The 19,032-nt window shown below is 46.0% G+C and overlaps 1 protein-coding gene across 2 annotated transcripts in view; it reads right to left on the minus strand.

Annotated features, from left to right (window-relative positions):
* SYK (spleen associated tyrosine kinase) overlaps positions 1–19,032 on the minus strand; it is a 94,884-nt gene that overhangs the window by 22,005 nt on the left and 53,847 nt on the right. Inside the window, exons 4-9 of one of the 2 annotated variants that reach the window (XM_070590883.1) lie at positions 17,531–17,669; positions 13,879–13,960; positions 13,458–13,507; positions 11,744–11,812; positions 3,166–3,253; positions 1,618–1,795 (exon numbers count right to left, since the gene is read on the minus strand). In XM_070590883.1, coding sequence (XP_070446984.1) covers positions 1,618–1,795; positions 3,166–3,253; positions 11,744–11,812; positions 13,458–13,507; positions 13,879–13,960; positions 17,531–17,669 — 606 coding nt within the window. The remainder of the gene's footprint in view (positions 1–1,617; positions 1,796–3,165; positions 3,254–11,743; positions 11,813–13,457; positions 13,508–13,878; positions 13,961–17,530; positions 17,670–19,032) is intronic. The other variant, XM_070590884.1, reaches the window with a different exon arrangement.

Consider the following 19,032-nt stretch of genomic DNA (forward strand, 5'->3'; position numbering starts at 1 on the left):
CCAAATCCTCTAGATGAAATTATGCATCTAGAGTCATGCCTATATTACCTTACATATTTAATTAAGCAAGGAATTTAAGTATCAAACTAGTTGAGAAAATTTATGCCTTAATACAGGATAATTTATATAGATTTTACAAAATGACTATGATATACATGAATATATTTTAAAATAAGCATATCAGTCAATTATATACATATACATATATACACACACCCACCCACATATACACACCCACACATATGGAAGAGGCAGGATTGGAAGCAAGAGTTTCTGTGCATTTTTGTCTATACTCTTGACCTTTGAATCAGGTAAATTGGCAATTCAAGGAAAAAAAATGTACAGAAATTCCTCAAATTTAAAATAACATCAAACAACTAAACCTAACTAACTACATTCACATCAGCAACATACTAATTCAAACATATATTCAAAGAAAGGGTTTGTTTCAAAGGACTTTCAAAACCAGCATTTTTACTAAACATTCTCTGTGAGATGCCTTCTAAAGACCAAATGAAGTACAAAGAGATTTTAGTAACTTAGCTATTCTAATTGTTGTATAATATGTATTGTTAGTCGAAATTATAGGATAAAGCAAATAAATAATTACACTTATTATATACAATGATATTTGTAATCAGGAATTTTCTGGGTAAGAGAAATAAGACACAAAAAAATCAAACAAAGTAAGTGAAAACATTGTGTTGTTATCATTGAATACTTGCATTTTAATTAAATAATTCATACGTGTATGTGTGTGCATATAAAGACCCAAAAATATATACACTCAGGTTAGTAACCGTAGTGGTATTTGAGTGGTACAAATATGAGGTTTTTATTTTCTTACATTTTGCTTGTTTCTATTTTTTAATTCTCTGTAAGGCACACATACTACATCTAAACTTATATAATTATTATATACATAGTTAATATATATAATGGATGCTTTCATTGGAATTGTACCAGAAATGAAAAAAACTATACTGTTAATAAAAAAAGATTGAGTCACGCAAAGTTACATTTTATGTTTGAGATTAAATGAACACAGCATATGTACCACAGATCCCCCACGACTTACGATGGGGCGCGTCCCTATAAACTCATCATAAGTTGAAAATATCCTAAGTTGAAAATGCATGTAATACACCTCACCTACCCAACATCCTAGCTTAGCCTCACCTACCTTAAACATACTCAGAACACTTACATGAGCCTAGAGTTTGGCAAAATCATCTCGCACAAAGCCTGTTTTATAATAAAGTGTTGGACGTCTCACGCAATGTATTGAACACCGTGCGGAAAGTGAACAACAGGACGGTGCCCAGTGTATGGGTTGTTCTCCCTACTGATCGCGTGGCTGATGGACAGCGGCACCCGCTGCCCTGCCCAGCATCACGAGAGAGGATCACACTGCATATCAGCAGCCCCGGAAAAGACAAAAATTCAAAATTCGAAGGATGGTATCTACTGAATGTGTATAACTTTTGCACCATCATAAAGTCAATAAATTGTAAGTTGAACCATCATGAGTTGGGGACCATCTCTACACACAGTAGTTTCTAGAATGTGAGCTCACATGAGAGCAGTGTGGTGTGACGGTGCAAAGCCTTGACTTACTTTTTCATCTGGTAGTAACCCTTCTTCACGGTCCCAAAGTTACCAGAGCCCAGCTCGTTGTCCTCCAGGGTCAGCAGGTTTCGATCCAGGTAGACCTCCTTGGGCCTGATCTCCTCCGGGTCCGCATAGGGGCTTTCGTACACTTCGGTGTCCATGGGCATGGCTTCTCTCTGGGCATCTGCAGTGCAGTCAAGGAACACACAACCCTGGGTTGGATCTCTTGTGAACATCCCATCATCTCCAGCTCCGACCTCCCGTGGTCACACCTCCCCTTTCAAGGCCGTGGCAGTTATGGTGCCAGCGAGTTCTCTGGGCACGGTCTGTCCCAGCTCGCAGGGGACAGCAAAAAGCCTCTCACCCCCGTTGTACTGGACCTGTTCTTGTGCTGATCTGCATTGAGGAAGGGTCTTTCACGCCAGAGGCGAAGGCGGATGGGGCCCTCCTAAGGGCTGTGATGGCTTTAAACTATGAAAATTCTGACACTCCTTCCATTGAGAGACAGTCTATGTCACCTCCTCTCCGTGGCCTTTGTAACCATGTCAACTAATAGAGTATATCAGAAGCGACTTTGGGACATCCTCAGGCGAGGTTATAAAAGGCCAGGCACCTCCTGCCTCGTTGGCAGGAACCCCAGCTCTTGAAGCTCCAGACACCATGCAAGGTGTCCGACTGCCCTGACACCTGCCATGTTGTGAGAAAGCCCCAGCCAGCCTCCACAGACGCGAAGAGGCCAGAGGACCCGCAGACTAAGTGGAGACAGGAGCAGCTGGCCAGCCCCCGGTGCCCAGCCTCACCACGGCCTCCACCCCAGCTGGCCCAGCTCCAGCCCCAATCTGTTTACGAGAAGCCCCCAGCCACAACCACCCAGCAGAGCCTGGCTCAAACTCCTGACTTGCCAAGATAATTAAACGAGACAATTAAAGGATTGTTACTGGTGAAAGCCAATAAGTTTTGAAGTGGTTTTTGTAGCAACAAACAGACCAAGTTCACCAATGAAAAAATAACCTGGGGCCACAGAGAGAACCCGAGGTCATCCTGAGGCCCCATTTCTGAGAACCTTGAGGGGGCATCTTCCCATAGGAAATCCTCTCATGGCCTCACAGAATCAGTACAATTCCCTAGACACGTCTAGATTCCAGCAACTCAGGCCTTCCTTCAGTTTTTACCAGCCATCCATGACTGCGCCTTCTGCTAAACTTATTAGTGGACACATTTTTCCAAGAACACGATCTTCCTAGAAATGGAAACCTTGAGTGGCATCAGCATGGTAAGAGCTGAGAAATCCTGCAGCAGCACTGGAGAGCATTCTCAGTGAAGCCAAACTACGCTGAGAGGGGCTGCACAGACCGCTTCACCCAACAGAACACCACTGTTCATGAACCTGTGACCCTGCCCCCCGCCACCAGACAATAGTGTCACGTATCGCCAGCATCGCTATGCCGCAGCAGCCGACGTGGGTGACCTGGCAAGCCAACTCTACAGTTCCTGAGCACTGCGGGAAGCGTTTCCGCGCCACAAACTTCCAGTGACGAGAAGAGCATCTCTCACCTCTTTCGGTGGCCGAGGTCCCTCGGTCTAGCTCATAAGGGTTGGACGTCGCAGAACTCTCGGGGTGGTTCCCTTGGGAAGAGGAGCTCTGAAGCATACAAATGATAACAGGTCACTTTTCCTGTTGTGGAATTGATCTGTGCAATTATTTTTATTCTCAAGTAATCACATTTAAACTTATGCACGGAAGACGAAGGAAAGAATTAGGAAGAGAGACAGGAAAAAAACACATGGCTTATCTCATTCTTCGGGCAACTGCTTGGTTCCTGTGAGGGCTAAAGAAGGCTCAAGCTCTGACAACTGGAGGGGCCTGCCAGGGTCTCAGAGGGGCTGCGAGAGAACGCACAGCATGTGTTCAGGTAGAATTACCTCCCTATCTACAGGCCCTTGCAAAGCATACCTCCACCCACCAAAGGATGCTCAGGATTTTCATTATCCCCTTAGGTTCAAGTTCCTCCCTTAACTCTTTCTCTTCCATTTTATCTTATATAAAAGCTATTTTAAAAGAAACATTAACTATCCACCAGCTGCCTCCACCTATCCCCCAATGCCAAAGCGTCTATGCTTTCCTGGTCTCTGCCTGTGTCTTTCTCTTCGCTGGACGTCCAGCAACATGTGAGCAGATGCCAGAGGGCAGCACTGGCCAGGGAGTGAGAGGTCCCTGGAGGAAGGCAGCTGCCACCAGCCCAGGCCCAGTGCTGCTGCCGCTGCTAATAACGACAATAATTGTCATCATTGTCATGGGCCCCATGAGTTGGGGAGGACCTGTTTGCTAACTTTAAGGAAGATTATTCTGCCTTGTATCCAGAGCAGGTAAGTGAAGTATGTCGAAACAAAGCTTCACTGGCCATCATTAACGGCTACCTTCCCTGTTAACTATTTGATATACATCAATTTGCATCATAAAATAATGGGGAGAATTCTACTCCTTATATTCTTAAAACCTTTCCTTTTTGAAAGTCGCTATCTTGAATCTTCCTGACCCACCCTCACTCCCAACTTACAACAGTCATTGCTACTAAATTTGGATCCTGGGAAAACCACAATTCAAACCATTCTTTCAGTGTGAGTTGAGTAGAAACGTTATATATCCATTTGCCTTCTCAGTGCCCAAACACTGGCCACGAAGAAATGAGATGCTGCCAGATTTTGGAGAAATATAGAGGAACAGAGACATTAAGCTTAATTTTACACAGCCACTCATCTTCCAGCCCACACTGAATCCTCGGCTGCCTTCCTGAGCTCACAAGCCCGGGGACCACAAGCACAATCATGTAGTCACAGTGCGCCGCTTGACCACTCGTCTCCAAAACCTCAACTTCCTGCTTCAGGCTGTCTCCTGAGGCTGGAGAGCCACTGCGCCCACTGGCAAAGGCCCATCGGACCAGGCCAAAGGACATCCTGCTTATGTGTCAATGGGATGTCGTCGGACCCATCCTCTCATGACAATCTCAGCATCCTTAGCGAACTGTTTAACAGAAGGAGCTATGGCACATCAAGCATGGAAACAGAATATACGTTCCAGGGCACAGTCCTTAATTCACCGCATTAGAGCTTTGCCAGGCCCACTGTTGGCACTCAATGAAAATGTGTCGAACAAACACATGATGAATGAAGGAAGGAAGGAAGGAAGGAATGGAGAACCTTCTTAAAACTGGGAGATGTGAAGTGTAAACTAGTGTGATTTAAAAATGAGTTCTCTCTCAAGTCTTTATACTAACAGAAGGAAACAGGTGTGGGCGATTCCCAGTGACACTGTACCTGTCTGAGCACCTTACGTCTGATGACAGGACTCCTGCCTGTGTGGTGAGTTCACTTCTCATTTGTCACGTAAGTACCCTGTCTCGACAGAAGTGTCCGAGGGGAAACTAGGCAACTCCCAGGGCTTTCCACCCTCCCCCTCTGCTCAGCACCCTTCTGCAATCGAACTCCAAGATGGAAAGAGTTTTTAAATTTAAAAAAAAGTCTCTCTTTTAGGTTCACATTTACTATCATTTCAACTTCTCTGACTTTTCCTGCAGGCAGGAAAGTCCCGCAATCCAAGGACAAAACTTGAAGACACGAGGACCAGCCATCCCAGACAAGGAGAGGGCACCAGCATGCCTCCTCTTGACCTCAAGACCTCCAGCCCTCTGCCCACTTCGGACCGTACCCCGGGGGCTGCAGCCTCTCCATGCTCTTGACTGTTCTCCAGAGCAGAGAGCTTCATAAAGGCTGTTATGGTGAAGCCTGAACGCAATGCTCACATACGAATCCTGTGGGGAGGAATTTTAAAACAGGGGTGGGGTAAAAATTCTGGAAAGGACATTCGGGCATCAGGAGCAAGAATTAGTGGTGATGGACAGAGCGAAACTAAAGCCCCAGACAGATTAATGCCCACTCTGATTGGCAGGTGCTGTGCACCCCTAGTCAGTCTTGTGGATAAAGAAAGGGGTCAGGGGTCTTCTTTGAAAGGTTCGGGCCCCAAGTTTTTGGCCGTGTCAGCTCAGGGCTTCATTTCAATGCAGCCCATGCAGCCCACCATGCAGTGACGGCCAAGCCCCATGTTTCAATAACCACGTCAGCTCCCCACCCAGACACCTTGGCCCTCCGCCCTCACTGGGATGGAGGATGTCACTACATTCGGGAGAATGTTCTTTGGAAGAAATCAGAGGTTTTCTGTTGTGTCACTTAAAGCACAGTGCAAATTTATGATGAGGATGAAGACACAAAACACAACTTTCATCCTTCCCAAAGCACTTGGTGGATATGCTGTTTAGTAGAACAACAAAGGCAACAGAACCTTCTAGAATCAAGTGCTCAGTTGAAAAGAAGAATGTTAGCGCTTGTAAAGAATATGCTCTGAGGCATAACGATAAATTATGAAATAGTGATTAGCATTTAACACGTCATGAAATTTCAATTTAATGAAAAACATGCTGCTGGTCCACCACATCGTTTGTCAATATTTCTTCTGCTTTGTAGGTAAGGACGCATTCTGCCCTACCCCTCAGGATCGCCTTTTCTGCACAGAGAACAGGTGTAGTGAAAGGTGTGAATGAAAATGTGGACAGTTCTTTTTTCCCATTTTTGCTGACATTCAAAACAGAAGTCGTCAGACTGGCAGGCCACCACTAGATGGCACTAGCGACCTTAGCGTCCTGCCTTCCGAGGAGCAATTTGTGATTTTTCCTTAAGCTTTTTCAATTCAGGTAAAAACAGACCACTCCACAATAATGAAAAACAAACTACGTTGGGTTATAAATTATGATCCCTGATCTCTTATTGGCCAGGCTTAACTGCAAGTAGACAATGTATTTGACAAAGATTGTTTGAGTGCCTCTGTTTAAGAAGTGTAAAAGAATATGTATTGTCCTTGTGGGGCTGACGGGAAAGTTCCAGAGTTTCCTGACTTGGGAGTATTGCTGTGTGTCCTCGTGTCCATTTCTAGACCTTAAGTTTTAGACTTCTTGAAAGACATTTTCAAATCACGTAACAGCAGTATTAAAGATGACAACATACTTGTCACAATTGCAGTAACAAAAAGAGCCAGGAGGCTCCAGAACTATGAGCCGCCATAAACAGACAGCGTTCTGGTCTCTGGCGGAGTGACGGTGGTCTGATGGGGAACAAGGCTCCACGGCTGAGGGCAGACCCTCCTTGGCCAGGACGTGGGGTAATATCAGGTTTGCTTCAGATCCATGAAAATAGACACTCGACCTTCCCAATTGATCTTCCCTCACCTTAGAAGCAGAGATCTAAACTCTGGCCCTTTATAATGGCGTGGAAACACTTTCACAAGGGTCTGGCCCACTGCTTTGTCATTACCAAGTAAATGGGTAGGACTTGAGAACTTGTTCTTAGTTCTCTCTCCCAGCTGAACCCTAGTGAATTGTGTAGTTAAATATAAGTCTTGTAATATCCCAATCACCAAGGTATGTGTTGGAATAAAACATGGAAAATGGGTTTTGATTTGAAATTTTGGAACACATTTCCACAACTAAGCTAAACTTATGATGTGATGCTGTGTCTCATCTCAGACAATGTGCCTTTATTGATTTATTTACTTGTTTATTCATTTTTTGAGGAAGATTGGCCCTGAGCTAATATCCACTGCCAATCCTCCTCTTTTTTTCCTGAGGAAGACTGGCCCTGAGCTAAAGTCTGTGCCCATCTTCCTCTACTTGATACGTGGGACGCCTACCTGCAGCACGGCTTGCTAAGTGGTGCCATGTCTGCACCTGGGATCCCAACTGGTGAACCCTGGGGCAAAGCGGAACATGAGAACTTAATCGCTGTGCCACCAGGTAGGCCCAGACAACGTGCCTTTAAAATGTGAAAAGGAAATGCTGCCTTTGAGGACGCTGTTGTTCAAACTCTGCCAATTTTCCTTAACAGAAGGACAGGTTTATGTACTTAAAGCAGCACAGAAAACTATTCTAGTACTGTTAATAGGAGGTATTTTAGTCATTTAAGGAACAACCAGTCCTTAAGGTAAGTATATGGCAGGGGGCAGGGAGAGAGTGAACCACATCTGTATTCTTTAGTTAAATTCATTTATATTTTTAATTATTAAATGTTTCCAATCCCTAAAGAAAAGTTTAAAATACGCCAGCCCTTAAGTTATCATGAAATTTCAAATTATCTGATTAATAATCTCCAAATGAAAACATACTTTTTATTAACTACCTACATGTTAGAGTTAATTCAAGTTCTAACGTGTACTTTTTGTGCCCCAATTATTAAAAACAACTATTTACATTGATCAAATTAACAAATTCAAGAAAGTTATTTACACCTTAGCTAAACAGATGGAATATGTGACCTAATTCCCACAAGCCTTTTCTCATGACAGGTTAAATAATGGAAGATTCCACTTCAATTTGTGAAAACATGAAGATGAGTTCTCCTAGAATATTTCTGATGAGCAATTAAAATATATTTGATCCATAACTTAAATTACCCTATCCTTCTCTTTTATCAATTTACTATTGATATTTTGGCATCTATGAAAATTCAATGCACGCTTCACAGTTGTTATAAATTTAAACTGACAGTAGCTTTTTTTTGGCCAGAAAAGTACTTTCACAGTATTAATCAGATTAATTACTTTCTAATACATAATTCTCTTTTAAAAATTGATTAAATAATTTTAATGGGTGTAAATAGAAAAAGGCACAACAGGGTTTACAACGAAAAGTGGGTCTTCCTTGAACCCCTGTTTCTGACCCCCAAGGCAGCTAGTGTTATGGTACTTTCTGTCTTCTTCAAGAATATTCTATACTATATGAGCACATATATATGTGCGTGACTGCTGTTTGCAATTAACATTGTATTTTGGAAACAATTCTAGACCTCAGCTGCCTGCCATGGTATGAATTTTATTGTACCTGATTTCATTTATTTCCCATTGATGAACTTTTAAATTATTTCCAGACTTTGTCAATTACACAATGTTGGAATAAACACTTTCATGTATACATGATTACACATAAATGCAAAAATATCTGTATGATAAATATCTAGAAATAAAACTGCAGTTAAGAAGTCATATGCACTTTTAATTTTGCTGGATGTTGTGAAATTGCCCTTCTTAGGGATGGTGTCATGTCACACTTCTCCAACAAGGTGTGAAAGTGTTTATTGCCTGCACCCTTGCTGCACACTGTGTCACTGAGATTTTTTATTTGGATCAATTTCACAGGTGCATGGAACAGAGCACCATAGTTTTAACTTGCATTCCTCTTATTATAAAATGGAACAGTTTCTCCAATGTTTAAGAGCTATTTATATTTGCTTTACAATAAACTAACTACTGACATCCTCTACCCATTAGCCTGTTAGATAGTTAAAACTTTTCTTATTGATTTACAGAATCTCTTTATATATTAAAGACATTAACCTTATACGTGTATCATCCTTACTAATGCTTATTCCCAGTTTATTATTTCTCTTTTGATGATGTTTTGGTTCTTATTTATGCATATTTTTCTTTATCTTTAGGTAGTCTTCCTGATATTTTCTTCAACTTCTTTTAGACATGTTCTCTTTTAGTCTAAAGATCTACTAAACATATTTTCTGGATATTTCTTTAGTCACTGGGAGTGACCTGAGCTGGCTTTGGCCTGTGTGGGCCAATGATGGGGTGGGAATGGGGCTTGATGCTCACAATGCTGGGTTACTTTTCACTGGGCTGATGGCAAGTTGGTGTATCAACCTGGCTAACCTGAACTCCAGTCCTCCAGGATTGACTCAAACCATGATCCTCAGATCTGCTGTGACGGGATTTTGCAGATGTAATTAAAATCCCTAATTAGTTGATTTAAGTTAGGGAGATGATCCTGGGTGGGCCTGGCTTAATCAGTCAAGAGTCCTTACAGGAGCGTTGAGACTTTCCCAAGAGAGAAGAAAGGGGGGTCGGTGGGCACGACTGACCCCTGGCTGTGGATGACAGCTTCAGCCCGCCCGAAAGGTTCCATCCTGCTCCCGATTGTCCCTTCCTGATGGCCTGCCCTGCAGACATCGGACTTGTTTAGCCAGCCCCTGCAACTGTGGGCGGCAAGTCCTTGTGATAGATCCATATATGAACGTGTGTACAGACGTGTGTATGTATGAACATGTCTCTGCATGTGTGTGATAGATGTACCTATGTGCATGTTTTATATACAAATATATGTGTGTCTGTTTTATATACAAATCTCCGACTGCTCGCGCCCACCTGGTTGGGCCCTGAGTGATGCACTGGGAAACCACAGAATTAAGATAAACGTGGAACTCCGTGTCTCCTCTGTTTACAGTGAAACCGCTCATCTCTGGGAGTGCTCATGGGCTGGGAGCTATGTGTTGGCACACAGGCCTTGGGCCATCATAAATAGAATGATGAACGCACAAGCCGTGGGCACCGGGCATGTGGCCTTCATCCACAGGGGCTCCCCAATGGCTGCGAGGAGACCCTGTGAGTGGAGGGGCCAAGGAAGCCGGGCGTGTGAGGGGTCTTGGGCCTGCTGAAGGGGCACGTGCATGCTGTGTGGGCTGCCCTGAGTTGCTGTATGAAGCTTCGGCAGCACAGCATTGGGTTAAGGACTTCTGCTTCCCGTGTTCGACTGCCAAAGCATGGTGGTGAAGTCAGTGATGTGAACTGAATTTGTAACATAACCTTGAAAAGATGATGATTGAAAAGCTCCCTGAATCAGGATACTTTTTGAATCAGCTCAGTGGATGGAGCCCCGTCTGTCCTACTTCCCACTGGACTACAGTCCTGTGAGACGCCATGCTGGCAACCGAGCAGAGCCCTCGCCAAGGAGAAGGGCCAAATGCCCACAGGGTCCAGGGCCAGGTGGGCCAGAAGGTGGCAGCTGTGGAGAGCTTTGCCTTGGATCATGGGGAACGTTGACCTCTGCAAGGCCAACGCCGCAATCACCTACTGGCCCTGGTGGCTGGAAACAAACACCAAGTCGTGGGACAGGAGGGATACCGACACAAAGAATGTATCACCTGGACAACAGGGCCCCCCTCAACATGCCACCCCCGGGCACAGGCAGCCCTCCCTGTCACCCCCTAAAAGGGATGCCTGACATTTCCCAAGAGCCGATCCATGCTGACTGGACAAGTGACGTGAAAACATAGTCACTCCTTCCAGGTTTTTCATGTAACTGCCCTTCAAACATCATGTTAAACTCACTTCTCTGCTCCGTGGCCAACGAGACTGAGAGTGTCCGGAGCACAGCTTGACCACTTGGAAAATTTTTAATAAATAAAATCTCAGGGCTTTTAGGCTTTTTTATTTCTGCTGTTTCTAAGAGGGACATCAGGCAACCTGCTTCAAGAGTTGATGCCCAATTATTGCTGAAATGCTTGGAAAAATACCAACTGACACGAAAATGGAGAGAATTAATAACAAAAGAATCAATTTTATACCACCAATAATAAGAGTAGCAAGGAAAAAGGCAATCCATACACATGTTATATATATATTTTGCTATATATATATATGTGCATAGTAAAATGTAAAAGTGTGTCATATGTCAACCTGACTGCCTCAGAAAGAAAAAAAGGCGTTTCTAAGCCTCAAAGTCCACCTCATCTTTATACAAGTTCTATTTCAGGTTCTGTGCTGGAAATCTACAGCCACGAGGCAGTGACTGCGGCACTTGAGAGCTATAAACTAAGCAGCCTCAGGCACTCACTGTGCGGTGCCACAAACTCTGGCGTTCCTTTCATCCACACATAAATGAAATAGTCAGTGACCATGACACTGCCACCTGTGATCCCGGCAACTCAAAAGTACCTTGGCTCCCCTAGAAAAGATTTTCTGATATGACCATTGGCTCCCACCTGTCATGCTGACCGAAATGACTTTGAAGCACACATTTTAGCAGAGCGAGCCGGCTCACGGTGATGGACTTTGCAGCAAAGTGACTGGGACCCACATGGAAAGCACAGTGAGTACCGGCGTGGGCTGCCCGTGAGGGCCACCCCGCGGCCAGGAGGCACGAGACCAGAGCAGGGCACACGCAGGGCAGCCGGGCGGAGCGTGGTGCTGAGCGCGCGTCAGTCCTACCACTCAGTCAGGGACAGCAAGCAGGGGACGCGTTAGCACCTTTCTGTGGCCAGGCTTTGGGAAGGAGTATGATTTGATTCTTGAGATTATTCCACCCGCTGACCAAGTCTAGAAACCATAATGGCAAAGAGGAACAGTAAATGTTTCAGAAAACAAACAAGGGCTCGCTTACGCAACACGCGATTGTGACTTGCCTTACAATCACATTGCCACCCTCCAGATGCTGCCCAGGCCCTTCACTACGGGCAGCATGAGATCATTAGGGATGCTTCAGAAAAGCCCGCCACCTGAGCAGAAGGATCTGGAGAAATATTTTACAATATTTTCCACGGAAGGCTATACAATTAGTGCTGTTATGTTAAATAGCCCACGTTTCATATAGAATGACTAGGTCACAGACTCAAGACAATAACTGGTCTAAAGAAACTAAAAGGAAATCTGATGCTCGATTTTCTTACTTCTTTGGCTGTTTGTGGGAATTCACTGAATTGGACACTTAGGGTATATGCATTTTTTTCTGCGTGTTATCTCACCAGTTGATAAGTTTTTCCAAAATATTTAAGTTCTTGAAGCCACTGGGCGATGCATGGCTAAATACAGGGCCTGATGTCCTTCTGAGCAGTCTTGGCCCCATACCCTCTCCGTCTCTGGGGAAAATGGACCTGTCTCTCAGAGTGCATGACCTTCAAGGAGACTGGTCAGGCCCGTGAGCCACGTAAAAGGTAAAGTAAAATGATGGCTTCAAAAAGGTTCTATATTTTAAACGTTGATCCCAAAGTCCACTGGTATTTTAGCAAATTCCAGTTCCCCCAATCCAGTGACAAGTGCTGCCTGGGAGAGCATCGCTGTTTCAACGTAGGCGTGACTTCTGAGCATCAACAGTCCCTGCTAGGGGCAGCATGGACATTCCACTTTCTGTGGATTTTGTTTTTAAGGGTTAACAGGCAAAAAGTGAGGCGTAGAGCGCACCACTCCTGATGGGGGAATTTCTACGCCGCACAGAGGGCGCTGAAGGGCGTCAGAGGTCCATAGCAAGGTCCCCAAAAGGGAGCCGGAAACCCGCTCCTGCTTTGAGTTTGAATGCGTGCATCAGCTCCTAACAGTCTGGAGTGGAAGGGAGGCGGATTTTCTGTCTTCAGGGCCATCAGGTATGTCGGGCAAACTCATGTGGAGAGGTGTGGACAGGCCACGTTCTCATCTCATGTTGACGTGAAGGGGGAGGTGGCACCTGGCCAAACCCGCAACTCCAAACTTCTCCAGAGGCTTCTCCGCTCAGCTGTTGTCAAACCAGCTCTCCCAGAGAGGTCGAGTCTTCTGAGAACAAGGTCTTGGTTGACTGAACCAAAAGAGTCGGGTGGACCACCTCAGGGAGATATCTGATAGACCAGGCTGGTGACACCAGGTCATGGTCACGTGGATCGTGGGCACAGGTCCACACAGGTGGTTCCAGACAGAGCCTGAACAACACATCACCATCTCCCAAATCTGCCAGGAGGCATACTTCTGATTTAACTCTGGGTTTCATGGTCACTTTGGATACTTTTAGAAAATGGGGTGAAGTTAAGCTACCAAAGAAATTAGCTTGGCTGGCTTGGAACTGAAAGTAGGCTGATTCTGGCTGACACTCACCAGCAATCCCAGTTTATCAAGAGTGATAAAAACAGTCACCACTACTCCTCTTAGCTAAAGCCTGCTCCTCACTGTGCTAACACACGACCGCTTCCCCTTTAGTGCTGTGTCTAACGACACTTACCGCAGGATGGGAACTGGGGAGTTGTGGACGACCTCCAAAATTAATATTTCCTGGTTGGAAAGGGCATGGACAGTTACTGCCGAATCAGCGAAAACCACCTATTTACCCCTCCCCCACGCAGATCCATCATTGTGATTACAAAACATTATGACTTAAGAAACAGATAACGCATACATTGCTTTTTATCCTCTTTCACTCAACTGTCTCACATATGCAATTATAACTAGTTTTTTAAAGTTAAAATTGTCAGCCCTTTCTTGAGTAACGATATAAACAAAATTGGAGCGATCTGACATCATTTTTAATCAGTCAGTAAAAACAAGGCCTCACCCCACTTGAATTTGCAACAAACCAAATCTAAACTGAGGCCGATTATTATCAATATCTGAAAGACCAAGACGCGTAGGTCTTAGTGACTCACCTGTCTGTCCGCCAATCTTTTGACATGGAACTGTAAGAACTCTTAACAAACCATCTGCTTTATAGGAATAATGCTCCACGAGCTGGAAGAGAAGAATGTAAGAAAGTGTGATAAATAACGGAGGCAGGAAATGGAGAAATCTACCTGGAGCAGCTGACTCCTCTCTCAGCTCAAAAGTGATCCCAGGATAACTCTTAACAACAAACGCTCCCTCCCTGGATATTCCTCCTGATCCTCCCCACAGCTCTCTCCTTCCGCCTCAGGCTCTGGACAGAAGTCCATATGCCCCTTCCAGATCCTACTCCACTCTCGGCCCATCCCCTCCCTTCCTCCTTTCTTTTCCTCTCTCTGTTTCTTTCTTTTCTTCTTTTTGTAGCAAGTTGCATTTATTTGTTTATATTTTCCTACATCCACATGATGTTATAAAAGCAAATTCAGCACGCTAACATTCATTCATTCAGTCATTTAAGAACCATTCTGGGGGCCGGCCCTGCGGCCGAGGGATTAAGTTCGCGCTCCGCTTCGCCAGCCCAGGGTTTCATCAGTTTGGATCCTGGGCGCGGACACGGCACCGCTCGTCAGGCCATGTTTAGGCGGCATCCCACATGCCACAACTCGAAGGACCCACAACTAAAATATACAACTATGTACTGGGGGGATTTGGGGAGAAAAAGCAGAAAGAAAAAAAGAAAAGGTTGGCAACAGTTATTAGCTCAGGTGCCAATCTTTACAAAAAAAAAAAAGAACCATTCTGCTGTGTGCTAGGCCCTGAGACAGGACAAAGGAGAGCTAAAGTGAATGAGACACACTCCTACGCTTGAGAGGTTTACGTTCTTGGTGGAGAGACAGACAAATGAATCACGATGTAGAGAGATCAAGGCTGTCATAGTGCTGTGGACAGAGCCTTTGGAGGGACCCCGTAATTCAGCCCAAAAGTTTCAGAGAGAAGATTCCACAGCACAGGTGACATAGGAGCTGGGACGTGGGGAAAGGTGATCTTTTGGAGAATAGCCTCATGTTGACAGAACATGGGCATCCTTGGCTAATGGCTCCAAGAAAACTGAATCATGACATCCAGTTTCCACATTAAAAAAATAAGTTAATGGCTAGTAGATTTATTTATATCTAATCAAAATTATGCAATAGGAAGGTGGTCTTGGTATTTCTCATTTTCTTTTCTCCCTTCCTCTTCAGACAACCTAAAATCTTCCTATCTGTATCTCTTCCTTATCTGTTTCTCAGTACGTTTTCCCAGTCAAGGACTCTTTGCTCCTGAGTCTTTCCTCTCAAAACTTACCTGCTTGGGTGAATGTCTGTTGAATGAATATATTTAACCCTTCCAGGTAGCACTCTTTTTTGGTTTTAATTTTATTTTACTGTGGTAAGAAGACTGAACCTGGGATCTACCCTCCTAACAAAGGTCTCAATCTGATTAGCCCTGACCCGCTACTGAAACGGACACTAAGTGCTCCCTGTTCCGTTAAACTCAACAGTGTGTTCTCAGGCCGACAGTAGTGATGGCCTACAGCAGTTGACACATCCTGTCCCCTTCTCCAACTGTCATTCAAATATCTCCTTAAATGCTTCCGCTTTCATACAATGTACCCCATGAGGGTGGCTGGGGAGGCGGGCAGACACACCCGGAAGGATTTCCCCTTTGGCAGGAGTCTGCAAACTTTCTGTAAAGGGCCAGATGGTGACATTTTAGGCTTTTTCAGGCCACATACCATTTCTGTCACATAATATTTTATTTTTTTAAACAACCTTGTATAGTGTAAAAACCGTTTTCTTCAAGGACTACACAAAAACAGGCCGGGGGCCAGATTTTGCCCATGGGTTTGCCGACCCCAGCTCTTCAGTAAGGAATCCGGAGTAGTCTAGTAATCACCAACTCTCAGAAAAAGAGCACCAGACTCCTGGTGGGGGTGGGCACAGAGCTACCCTACATCGCTGTCAAGAAAGACCAGTGAAAATGAAAGGCACTACTGGTATTTTTGATACTCTTTTTAAAGACAGTAGATAGAAAATAGACAATGGGAAAGATGTAAGGAGGGCTGAACGCTGTGAGATGCGGGAGGCATTGATGGCCACGGGAAAGAGCCGTGGGAAGGAACTTCCAACAGTTGGAGATGCTCGGCACTACAGAGAACGCACAGACTGACACTGTGATGGACTCACAGGAGGAAAGCGGTCACTGGGAGAAGCCCAGTGCCTGTGTACCAGTGATGGAGCTGGGCCTTCCAGCGTGGGACCACCACATGGATCTGGTGTCCTTAATCGTGCACTGTCAACGAGTCTTGTAGGAGATGAGAGACTTTGACGGGAAATGAATACAGGAAGGCAGCATTCCCGACTCATCTTTCTGATTTGCATTGGGCTCTAGTCCCCAATAGGCTAAATACTCTTTCAAAGCGATACTATTAAAATAAAGCAAAGCCTGTGGCTGATAATGAGTCATATGCTAATGAGCCACAAACCAAAAGGCGATGTTAGTGTTATGACTGACAAATAGAAATGACAAGCAATAGGATATATTGGAGTATATGAGGAAGATATTTGGTGTAAACCTAATTTGGCCTGACTTTGTTTTTTCCAAAAGGGGCTGACATGGCCATTGAGCATGCATTGCATATCTGCTGTAAACATTTCCTATGGCAAGAACAAATGCCCTTAAGATAAAGGTGCAACTTCCCCCCACATTGGCATTTCCTTAAGGATAAGCATCTTTCCTTAGGCTAGGAACTGATTGCTGTGCTCACCTGTGACCACCCAGCTCACCTGTGACCACCCAGCTGGAGACAACAGACCTGCCACCCTGCTGCGTCCACCGAGACTGCAGACCTACCTGCTGCATCCATCAATCGCTGTGCCGACAGAGCAGTCTCGCGACTACTGTAAAAGGGACATTTCAATCCTATGTGAAACATCTTCTTTGGGGGTATATAACCACTCTGTGCACCCCACTTCTTTGGTGCCCGTTCTTCCTTTGGGAAGAAAGGCCCCGGGCCACAGTCCTCACATTTTAGCTCAGAATAAAGTCACCCAAATTTCCATTTATAGATTGGTTATGGATTATTTTCGTTGACATGACTAATCTAGATAAATGCTCTAATACCCTGCGTTCAGACAAAAGTACTATTTTTTTCAACTACAGCACTAGGAACCAACATACCTTAGGGGGTGGCTACCCCAAGTGCTTGAAAGGTAACACGGATCCCTGGTCTCAACTTTTAAAGAGACAGGATTTTGAGGTGGTCCTTTCCCTCGATTCCCACATGTGGGGTTGCTGGCTGGCCGGATGCGGACACTGGAACACATCCCTGCTCTGGGTTCCAGGTAGAAGGTCTTAGAAAGAAAAGTTTTCTAGTCCCCCAGGCAGGGCCTCCCACTAAACTCTGGGCACAGCCCTGAGTGGCCACTGCCTCGTGGTACCCAGAGCCAAGTGGCCCTGGACAAGCTACAGAAGCTTCCGGAGCCCCGTTCACCTAACTTGATGACCCCTGGCCTGGCGATTCTCACACTTGGACACATGTAGAGCACCCAGAGGCTGAAAAGCAGGCTGAGATTGGGTGGGTCCGAGGCAGGGACCCGGGTGGGCATTTCTAACAAGCCCCAGGGCCCAGTTCCTCTGGTTTCTGAGGACTACGTGTACCTGCCAGAGCGTGTCGAACTTCTTTCCGTCCGGGATGGACAGCTTCCCCGTTTTGTCCTTATCGATTCGGTAGTGCAGCACTTTCCCCTCGTGCAGCAGGCACAGGGCGTAAGACCCGTTGTTGTCCCTGGCCCTGATCCTGGAAGACAGGAAACGGTGCATCACCCCAGGCCCACTGTTCCCGTGGGAAGACGCGCCCTGGGCGGGCACCTGCAGCAGTATCCACACCTCGGGGTCAAGGGCTCTGCCCCCCATGCCCAGGGAGGCCCGGCTCACGGCTCAGTGACGATGGCACATGTGCCACAGGAAATGCTGCAGGCTGGGCATGGGCTGCGGTCAAGGGCGAACAGGCCGGGGAGTCCTGAGTGGGCAGCAGGAGAGGCCTGGGCTCCACGGGTGAGTCTCAGTTCACCTGGAGCAGCAACACCATTCAGGGCACCAGCACATGGGACCCACAGGCCCCCGCAGCTGGGGGGCGTCTGTGGAGCCTCTGTACTCACCTCCTCTCTTCACCGAGCTCTGCTTTGGGTCAGATTCCAACCAGTGTAGCTCCCCGGCCTGGCCCAGGGTACTGTTTTGGGGGGTGTTTGGTGGGCATTTTAATTAGGACCTTCTGGACCACAGATGGAGCAGGGTGAAAGTTCCCACTCCCCAGGGTCCTCTTGCCCCCTCACACTCTCCCCTTTGCAGAGAGGGGAGGGCAGAACCAGGATTTAAATTGTGGTCCCATCAGGTACCATCAGATGATGTCACCGGGAGAAGAGAATGTCATCCACAGTGGGGTGAGTAACAGCAAGCAGAATTAGGGCTGTGCTCGGCTGTGCTGACGCCAAGGCTCTGCCTGCATGGTCCTTGGGGGTTCTCTGGGGTGTGGCCCCCTTTCCTTCATCCTGGGGAATGAGACTTGCCAGTCCCATAACAAGCAGAGAACACATCTTGTAGCTTCTGCCTAGGAGGAGAGAGGCTGCTGGGGAGGCCACCGTCCAGGCCGGGGCTGCAAAGGCATGAAGTGGACGCGAACCCCATCTCTCAGTTGAGCTTCTTAGTCACCCCATGCTCTGCCCATTTTCCCCTCTCAGACACTCAAGCCCTTTGGATCACAAGATCTGAGAGAGCGTGAGTCACAGCACTCCCAGAGACCTCACCAGGCCGGGCATTTTCTAAAATGAGGAAATGGAGGCCCTAAACTGTTAAGCAATGTGCCCAAATGCACCATACTTCGGGAAAAGTTCAACTGTGCCAAGTGGCTGGGGGACTTTGGTGTTTGGGGGAAATTTCTGATGTCTCCTCCCGGTTGCAGGAGGTCACCTCCAGGAGACCGGCTTTGGAAACGGATGTGGTCACACGTTCCTTGGCCTTGCAAATTGGTCTCAAACAGCTAACCCAAGACCTGAGTGCTGAGCTGCGTTGTGTAGGGTGAGAAGCTTGTTTTAAAAATACATTTCTTTTCAAGTCGTGCTTGGCTGTGCGCGATGGACGGGTTCCCTCCACGCCCCACAGCT

This window comes from Equus przewalskii, chromosome 22 (assembly GCF_037783145.1).
Source record: "Equus przewalskii isolate Varuska chromosome 22, EquPr2, whole genome shotgun sequence".
NCBI lineage: Eukaryota > Metazoa > Chordata > Mammalia > Perissodactyla > Equidae > Equus > Equus przewalskii.